Source organism: Chelmon rostratus, chromosome 15 (assembly GCF_017976325.1).
Source record: "Chelmon rostratus isolate fCheRos1 chromosome 15, fCheRos1.pri, whole genome shotgun sequence".
NCBI lineage: Eukaryota > Metazoa > Chordata > Actinopteri > Chaetodontiformes > Chaetodontidae > Chelmon > Chelmon rostratus.
The window spans coordinates 253,416-263,392 of record NC_055672.1 but is presented as its reverse complement, the minus strand read 5'-3'; the positions used below and the strand labels follow the sequence as shown (position 1 = coordinate 263,392).

The 9,977-nt window shown below is 48.4% G+C and overlaps 1 protein-coding gene across 1 annotated transcript; it reads left to right on the top strand.

The window, feature by feature from the left end:
- The first annotated feature begins 1,703 nt into the window (after positions 1 to 1,703).
- Positions 1,704 to 9,252, top strand: LOC121618595 (oxoeicosanoid receptor 1-like). Its single transcript, XM_041954115.1, has 3 exons — positions 1,704 to 2,163; positions 3,208 to 4,322; positions 7,410 to 9,252. The coding sequence occupies exons 2-3, from the start codon at positions 3,238 to 3,240 to the stop codon at positions 8,422 to 8,424; spliced, it is 2,100 nt and encodes a 699-aa protein (XP_041810049.1). The 5' UTR covers positions 1,704 to 2,163; positions 3,208 to 3,237; the 3' UTR covers positions 8,425 to 9,252.
- Positions 9,253 to 9,977: the final 725 nt, after the last annotated feature.

The window sequence follows — 9,977 nt, the reverse complement described above, 5'->3', positions numbered from 1 at the left end:
TCTACTGTTAACTTCATAAGCAATACTACCACTACTACAGTACTGCTACTTGATACAAGTAGTAGTATTTTTCGTAGAGATGTCAAACACCAGTACAAACAGCAGGTAGCAGTACTGTTTGTACTATTACTTACTGCACTATAAGTTCTTTTGTACTGGTATTGGTAGTACTGGCTTTACTAGTACTGATAGTACTCTTAGTTACTCTGGGTGCAGATTTTTTTTCTGTTACTCAGTGATGTCATACATGTTTTAAAAAATGACCAATCATGAGCAGGCGGTTCACAAATACCTCCAAAATAAAAGCTTCTGAGTTTTTAATCTCAATCAACACACACACTCACACTCAGGGTATCCACTGCAGCGTTACCATGACAACAGTAGTCCATTAGTCATAGCTCCGCCCTCTGCAACCTCGACTTCCTGCCATTCTTCACACACTTCCTCCAGGAAGCAGGAAGCATCTGGGTCGCCGTGACAACAATCATCCTCCACTGTGTGTGTGAGTTGGTTTCCACTGTTTGTTTGCAGTACTACTGCTGTGTGTGCGTGTGTGTGTGTGTGTGTGTGTGTGTGTGTGAGTTGGTTTCCACTGTTTGTTCAAATACAGTACTACTGCTGTGTGTGCGTGTGTGAGTGTGTGTGAGTTGGTTTCCACTGTTTGTTTGCAGTACTACTGCTGTGTGTGTGTGTGTGTGCGTGTGTGTGTGTGCGTGTGTGTGCTTCATTAATCACACACTCTTCCTGTCAAACAGATCAGTCTCTGAAATCAAAGCAGAAGAAATGAGCTCGATGAGTGAAATCACAGGAGGCGTCAGGCTGAACGATCCTCCAGGACCCCAAACCGTTCAAAGGCCCCCTGTGACGTCTAGAAACAAGAAAGACTTACCTGGTACTTCTGCTGTCATTCATCCTGGAAGTTTAAAACAAACACGCTCCTTCATGTTTCCAGTATTAAGATAAGATAAGATAAGATAAGACTTTGCTGATCCCACGCTGGGTAAGTTGAGTTGTGGTGTGTTTGAGAGAATGAAAGAAAAAATATCAAATTTCTACAAGAGGATTAATAAAATCTCTTCATTTCTACCTTCTCGAGGACCCCTGGAACCTCCTGAGGGACCACGAGCTCCTCCTCCCTGACACCTGGTACCTTCTCAAGATTTCAGGATCACTTTTTCAACTCATGGACGCTTCATTGGTCCACTGAATGTTCTTAAGGACCCCCGCCAAGACCACAGACACACATGCAATCACTCCAGCACCCCTGGAAACTCTGCACAGACTCATGCAACCCCTGAAAGATCCCTGGAACCCACTCGACTGATTGATCACCTTCAAAGACCTCTGGAAGCTCCTCAAGGACTAGTTGTTCCTCGACAAGGTGCTTCGACTCATGAAACACCTTCAAGGAACTGTAAAACTTCTTTAATGACCATCTAAGCCTCCTCTATGATCTCAAATCCCCTGGAACATCTTCAGGATCTATGGAAGCTTTTCAAGGCCGAATGTGTTCTCCTCAAAGACCAGAATTAAATCTTGTTATTTCAGTTGATCCTGACACTTTCTTTCTGGAGTCAGTTCTTCGGTTCCTGTGGAAGCTCAGTCTTCATGTTAAATGATGTTTTCACCTGCAGGCTCTGCTGTGGACATCATCAGGTGACACCACCTCTAACTCTGATCTCTCAGCCAATCAGAGAGAGGTGAAAACTACTGTCCCTGTGTGGGATCCATGAAGTTAATCCTGCTTTGAAAACTGATGAAACTCAGACTGAGACTTGGTTCAACTCGACTCTGAAGTTTGTTTCTCGTCTCTGTGAGCCAGCGACAGAGTTTCTGAGGAGGAAACTAACTCACCATATCAAGACACAACACACTTCCTGTTCTGGAGGACGGGGGGGGGGCACGATGTGGTGCAGCAGGGGTGAGGCCAGCAGTCAGTCTGTCAGCAGAGCTACTGTGGAGGAGAAACCAGCTGAAACTGGGAGAGAGAGGACGGAGAAGAAAGAAGAAGGAAGACCTGAAGAAGGTGTTGAGGAACAGAAGTCTGGAAAAAATAAAGGAAAAGTAGAAACGAGGAGAAAGAAGAGCGAGAAGAAGGAGGTGGGGGTTACAGAGGAGAGAGCTGAATGAATCGGAGCCTGCGTTGAAGAGGACGAGCTGACGGTAAGAAGAGCAGCTCTGCTTTTGAACATAAACAGAATTAAAGTGATAAAGATCCATCAGATATCCTGCGAGGAACAGGACGAGCTTCCTTCTTTCCTTCTCTTTATGACGTTTCCTCGCTCCCTCCACAACATTTATCACGTATTTACACAACTACTACATTTACATTTACACGTCTCTCTTCTTCTGTTGTATTCTCACGTATTTCACATTTTCTTTGTCTCGCGCTGCAAATTATCTCACGTTCACTTCGTGATGATTCCTGAACTTCACCTGCTTCATATGAGCCGACGGCTTTGATCCAAATCTAACGTCTTTATATTTGAGCTGTGATGTTCCTGCACGTCCTTCTGTTGCGACATTTTATGGAATGAATAAAAAGTGTTTGTGAGTGAAACTGTAACAAATCGTTATGATGTTGAAACACTGAAAGGCTCCTTTTCATCCTGTTAGATTAGCAGACGAACATGTAAACAGCTGCTAATAACAGACAACGATGAGTAAACAGCTAAACAGTGATCGACCTGCTGACTGCTTAAAGTATTTACAGATTCCTCCAACTCAGGAAGAACGTATGAAAGTGTTGTTTTCCTGCTGTAACGAAAACAAAGTCAGAACCATGAATGTTTGAGCAGTTATAGACCCTCACTCCTGGAGACGTTTATTGACAGCTGATCGTTTCACAGGATCAGTACCTTGAATAGGAAAAATGATTCCTGTTATTATTATTATTTAATTTCTTACTGGCGCTGAAGTCTGCGAACGCGTCCAGATTTCTGACCTTCTCCCAAAAAGTGACTTTAGTTTTCTTTCTGTTGAGTTGGAGAGAGCTATCGATCAATAATCTGATCAATGCAGCGAATCAGCTTCTCAGGAGAAAGTAGAGCTCAGTATCGTCTGCATATTGTGACGCGTGAAGACGAGCCGAGTCGCTCTGAGAAACCGTTTGATGCCCTCAGCCTCCCTGAGGTGACCTGAATGACATCGTTAAGTTTCACTCACAAACAAAAACTGATTTCTGTGCAATCGTCTCTGTTTCGACAGACTGACATCATCATCGGCGGGGGAGGAGAAATGGAGTCTCGGATCTGCTCCTGCTGGATTTTCCTTTGGACGGTTACGGTCTTGTTCAGAAGCCTTTCAGCCGACCTGGCTTCACCACCGCGTTACACCGTCCACCACACCCAAGTCACCTTTGACCGGGCCATGGAGGAGTGCTCCCCTGGCGTTCTGACCACCCTCACTACCAAGCAGGAGGTCGCCGACATCCTCGAGCTTGTGTCCAAGTCACTTTCGCCTCTAAGTCACAATGAATTCACCTTCTGGGTCGGCCTGAGGAAGGTGAAGAACGAGTGTGTGGTTCCCACACTGCCGCTGAGAGGATTCAAGTGGATGGAGGACGGCGGCGAGGAATCTCAGGTGAGCCGCTGGACAGAGGAGCCAAAACAGACCTGCACGACGGTTCGCTGTGCAGCACTCAAGGTGGAGTTTGAGGGGTCGACAGTGACCAGGTGGGGTCTGATTCCTGTCACTTGTAAGACCAGCTACCAGTTCATCTGTAAACTGAGAGACAGACTGGCAGGACAGACACCTCAACCACCTAAACCTGCTATATCAGAACCAGAACCAGCTACATCTGAACCTAGAACTGCTACACCAGAGCCACATAAACCTGAACCTAGACCTGCAAAACAAAATCCAGAACCAACTACACTGAAACCTGAACTTTCTACCCAAAGAGTAGTACCAGAAACTGACCTGAAGCCTGGACCTGAGCTGCAAGGACCCGATCCTGGTTCTGAACCAGCACCAGGGTTGGACTCGTGTCAGAATCCCCTCATCCCTGGTGCCCGCTCCCTCAGTCTGAACGGCGACAACAGTAGCAGGATCCAGGTGGAGTGCTGGTCCACTATTCGGCTGGAGCTCCACTGCTCGGGCCGCCCTACCGTGTGGCGGCTGTTGGATGACTCCCCCGCCAACTTCAGCACTGTCTGCCAGCCATGTGAAGACGGCTTCCGGAAAGACGCCTCTGGAAACTGCGTGGACATCGATGAGTGCAGCGGCGGCAGAGCCCCCTGCAGGCACACCTGCCTGAACACTGAGGGCTCCTACAGGTGTGTCTGCTCCGATGAGAACGGGAAACACCAAGATGAGAGCTCGCCGGTGTGCAGAGATATGCGAAAAGATGGTGACAATGGCCTGCTGTCAGGTATCATTATCCCGGTGCTGGTTGCCATCGCAGCACTGGTGGTGCTGGTGGTGGTGGTCGCGGTAACGGTGAAGTGCTGCCTGATGAGGCGGTCGAGAAAACGTGTCATGAAGAAGGCGGAAAAGATGGCGATGAGGAGCAAAGATTCCTCCGAAACAGCAGACGAGAAGGTAGCAATATGAGGGAGCAGAGCTGTGATTGGTTGAAGGCACCATGTGTGGCAGTGACATCATCACGATGAAAATATTGTGTCTTCAAAGTGACTCAAATTTTCAATTTTCCAGCTTTCCATGTTTAATTCTCTGAACTCTCAATCAATTTAAATTTAAAACTATGAAGTTTGTTTTCTGTTGTTGAAGTAAACTGTTATTTACGTAATCAATAATCGCAGTACATATATGTAAAGTACATCACCTGTATTAATCTGAATCATAGACTACATGAAGAGCATGATCAGAAAATAAGTTGACCTGTGCATTCCACGGTGGATGTGTGATATATGACCAGGTGAGGTACAGGTGAGGTACAGGTTGACACCAGTTTCACTTATACTGCAGTTTCTTGTGTAACAGCGCCGTCATGTGGATTAAATGTGTAATGGCATAAGATCCCGTCTGTAGTTCATAACTAGTGTTGGTTATGCAGTTCCACTACATTTGGTGGTAACTAGAAATGTAATTAGTTACTTTCTCAAATGAAATAATGCCACTACAGTTGGCGAGAGGTAAATGCTCGTTACTTCTGTCTCAGTGCTGCAGAGGTCAGCGGATTCTCCGGATCTTTAGGTTGATTGATCGATCGATTGATGCCTCTAATATTAACTGAAGAAACTTCATCAATTCTAATTATTTATTAACTCCTGCAGCTAAGCTCAGCTAACATGTGAGTCCACTCCCAGAACCAGCTGACTGATCTGACAATACCACACAGCTGACAGGTGCTGCCCTCTGGTGGTCGTGGTCGTTTGGTTCCGCTGAACCTGATGGTCAGTTATTCAAGTTACTGAAGAAGAAGTGAGCTGCTGTTTCTCCACTGACGCTGACAAGAGAAATTTACCTGGAGACAGGTGGAACTGTGTCGCCTCATTGGCTGATTGTTCTCTGACGTAAAGTAAATTCAGATCTTTTAATCTGAAACTGACTTTATTAACTTTACTGAAGTAAGAAAACTTGATGATCATGTTTTTACTTTCTGATCAATAAAGATTTAGGTTGTTTTAAATAAAGTTTCACTGATTTCATTTTGACAGTCAAGCCTCAGGCTGTTGTTGTCGAGAGCTGCCGGTTGCTTCAATCTCTACACGACCAGAAGTATGTGGACACCATTTGGAGGCCAACACCCGACTGATAAGAACTGCATGGCTGCAAAGTTCAGATGTCCACAGACTTTATGGCCAAAAGTTTGGGTCCATCGTGGGACCCAGTACCGGGTCAAAACAGCACTGACACATGGGTCTAAAAACCTCACGGTTATTCAGCCATTCTCATCCAGTAAAATCTTTAAATTCCTGCTTCTTTCTACCTGAGCAGGTCGTTAGAATTCAGCCGGCGTCGTGCTGAGGAGGAAGACGTGTTGGACCAGCGGCTCTGTTACATACTCTGCTGTGATTATATATTTTCTATAGGTAGGAAGGTAATACTTCGCTTCTGCATTTATTATTATTATTATTATACTGTATATACTGTTACTATGGAAACACTGCTCTCCCAACGATCGGTGCAGCCACTAAAGTCTCGTTGCTGAGCCATGTGATGTTCCACGTTTCCATGACTGCATTTGGGTGAGTATAGTAAATAAATGGTGGTTTGGCTGCACCTTCTAGTGTGAGGGGGGGGTCCGGCAGGGACGCTCTCTCTCTGGCATGTTGTACTCACTCGCCATTGAACCTCTGCTGCACAAACTCAGGCGGGAACTCTCAGGTGTTTGTTTTCCTGGTTGTGCTTCAGGTGTTAAATGTCAGCCTATGCAGATGATGTCATGCTAATCACCAATAATCAAAGGGACATTGATTGGTAGACGTGGTTCCTGTTTTTGTGAAAATGGTGAAGTCCAGACTGATGGTTCATTTCAGTTTTTACAAGGCTGCTCAGGACCTGGACAGTTTCCAGGTGATGTGGGGTTATGAGGGGGGGCTCTGGTACACTTTGGACATGTGCTGATGTCACTGTAACACCTGACAGTCTGTTTGTGTGAACGTCCTGATTAATGAATCTATACAGCGAACAAAAAGACAAATAAACGTCTGGTTAAAAATCTAAATCTCTCCCTGCCCCCCCCCCTCTCCTCTCTCTGTCTCTCTCTCTTTCTCTCTCTCTCTCTCTGCCCCCCCCTCTCCTCTCTCTGTCTCTCTCTGCCCCCCCTCTCTCTTTCTCTCTCTCTCTCTCTTTCTCTCTCTCTCTCTCTGCCCCCCCGTCTCCCTCTCTCTCTCTGTCTCTCTATCTTTCTCTCTCTCTCTCTGCCCCCCCGTCTCCCTCTCTCTCTCTGTCTCTCTCTCTCTCTGTCTGTCTGTGTCTCTCTCACACACTCTCTCTCTCTCTCTGCCCCCCCCTCTCTCCTCTCTCTGTCTCTCTCTCTCTTTCTCTCTCTCTCTGCCCCCCCTCTCTCTCTCTCCTCTCTCTGTCTCTCTCTCTCTTTCTCTCTCTCTCTGCCCCCCCCTCTCTCTCTCTCTGTCTCTCTCTCTCTGCCCCCCCCCTCTCTCTGTCTCTCTCTCTGTCTCTCTCTCTGCCCCCCCTCTCTCTCCTCTCTCTGTCTCTGTCTCTGTCTCTCTCTCTCTCTCTGCCCCCCCCCCTCTCCCGGAGCGTGTCTCGGATCATTTGAGGAGACGCTGATCTGATCTTATTTTTCTAGATGAATCTTTCCATCATCTCTGTGTCATGCAGCTGAACACCTCCTCCTCCTCCTTCTCCTCCTCTTCCTCTCTTTCCTCTTCGTCTCTTCCCGCTGCTCTGAGCTCTCTGGAGGACGGCGGCGGCTTCTTCCTGCTCAATGGATCCGGTAACGGCTCCGCGTCCGGCGGCGACGCGTCGTCCGCGGGCAGCGCGGCTCTCATCTCCTCCATCTACTCGCTGGTGTGTCTGGTCGGTCTGAGCGGGAACTCCATGGTCATCTACGTCATCTTCCGGTACGCTAAGATGAAGACCGCCACCAACCTGTACATCCTGAACCTGGCGGTGGCGGACGAGCTGCTGATGCTCAGCGTGCCGTTCGTGGTCACCGCCGCGCTGCTGCGCCGCTGGCCGTTCGGCGCGGCGCTGTGCCGCCTCGTGCTCAGCGTGGACGCCATCAACATGTTCACCAGCATCTACTGCCTGACGGTGCTCAGCGTGGACCGCTACATCGCCGTGGTGCACCCGCTGCGGGCGTCCCGGTACCGACGGCCCACTGTGGCCAAGCTGGTGAACGTGTGCGTGTGGATGTTCTCCCTCCTGGTCATCCTTCCCATCATCCTCTTCTCCTCCACCGCCCCCAACTCGGACGGCTCGGTGGCCTGCAACATGCAGATGCCGGAGCCGGAGCGGCGCTGGATGGCGGCGTTCGCGGTCTACGCCTTCCTGATGGGCTTCCTGTTCCCGGTGCTCGCCATCTGCCTGTGTTACGTGCTGATCCTGAGTCAGCTGCGGGTGGTGGCGCTGCGGGCCGGCTGGCAGCAGCGCAGGAAGTCAGAGAGGAAAATCACGGTGATGGTGACGGTGGTGGTGTCGGTGTTCGTGGTGTGCTGGATGCCCTTCCACGTGGTGCAGCTGGTGGGTGTCTTCCTGGAGCGTCACGACCCCACCCTCAGCCAGCTGGCCGTGGTCCTGGGCTACGCCAACAGCTGCGCGAACCCGCTGCTCTACGGCTTCCTGTCCGACAACTTCCGCCGCTCCTTCCAAAGGATCCTGTGTCTGCGCTGGATGGAGGCCCCCGAGGAGCCCCTGGACTACCTGGACTACTACAGCACGGCCCTGAAGAGCCGCAGACTCAGTCTGGACCAGGGCCAGCGTGTGGACCGGGAGGTGGACTCAGAGTACAGGAACAGGACCTGCCCCCCCAACACCAGCTCCAGGATGTAGTTTAAATCGTGATGGCACCTCCAGGATTTACTACGAGTTACAACGAGGTCCTGTTACACCTTGAGGAGGTCGACTCTGTCACCTGCCCGCCTCCACATCTACACAGGGAGGGGTGTTATCTGATCCAGTATCCTGTCAGAAAGCAGGTAACCTTACATCTTCATCGTGAGCAGGTGGGCCTGCGGAGGACACCTGGACCCTCAGAGTGTGATGATGTCACACTGATGATGTCAAAGTGGACAGGAAACATTCACTTCCTATCTTGACCTCACCTTTGACCTGTGAAGTCTCTCCGACCAATCAGAGAGAGGGGGCGTGTCTGACCCTCAGAAAAGTGTGTGTTCTAACTGCAAGTGACACAATACAAACAGCAGAAGGACAGATGCTGATTGGCTGCAGCGACAGGTAATGACAGTAAGTTGTTCCGTAAAACACTGAACAAATCTCAGTGTTAGCCTGTTAGCCATGTTAGCTCCTGTAGTTTATGTTATAACGTGACCACGCTACTTCCTGTCCTGGATTTCAGTCTGACTGCATCGAAGCTCCTCTGCAGGTGTATCTGCTGTAGCTCCGCCCCCTGCTCTGACTCATTCAGGTGGATCTGGAACATGGACCGCTGCTTTGTTTTGGTATTTATGTATTTATTGGTGAATGTAAAGGTAGAAAGTGACAAAGCTGTCCATCAAATGCTCGTTGCTGATTGGCTGATGCTGTTTAGGTTCATGACTTTGATTTCTGATTTTTGATAAAGTTGTTTTTTCCTGTTTGTTCCCAGAATGCAACTGTCTGTATTCATACTGAATATGTGTTTCTACTCTTTTACAAGCTTTATTCCTCTCTGGTATGTTTATTTCTAATATCATAAAGAATTATTGCAAGAAATAAAGATTTCTGACATAAAACTGATCCAGAATCAGACAGTGAACTGATTTAAATGTTTGATCTGCTCTGTGATTGGCTGTTTGTTAGTGAAATGCACCTTGGGAGTCGTAGTTGACTTGGAGCTGAATGATGATGATGATGAATCAGTAAAGCCAACAGATGGAGGTGAAGACTGTGAACCTGATGATGATGATGATGATGATGATGATGATGAAGATGACCTGGATCAGTCCGGGGATCAATCACGTTGATGATAAAAGCTTTTCTCTGGTCAAATCTGAGGCTTTGTGTTCCATCTCATCACATCTCATCGCTCCATTAACTGATCTCCTGTCAGCTGCCTGAAGGTCACCTCACTGATGATGTCATAGGACAGCTCAGGTGAGAGTTTCCTGCAGGACACGAGGAGGAGGAGGACGAGGACGAGGAGGAGGACAGAAGTGAGTCGTGATAACGCTGACTGTCCTCATCATACGACATGAACCCACGTTAGTTCAGTGTTTTTATTTCTGATACAAATGATTCACCAAAGTTAAAATCTGATCCCAGAACAGGTGGCTGAGACGAGTCCAGCTGGTCCTCAGAGACTCTTCTGTCCGGCTGTGGGTGTTTTTTGTCCCAGTGCCGCTTGGTGATTGGGTGAAGGAACAGGTTTAAACCCTGAATGTGTG

Coding starts and splice junctions, on each gene's coding strand:
- LOC121618595 (XM_041954115.1), top strand. CDS start 3,238: ATGGAGTCTCGGATCTGCTCCTGCTGGATTTTCCTTTGGACGGTTACG. Junction 4,323..7,409: donor AAACACCAAGATGAGAGCTC/GCCGGTGTGCAG, acceptor GTCCGCGGGCAG/CGCGGCTCTCATCTCCTCCA.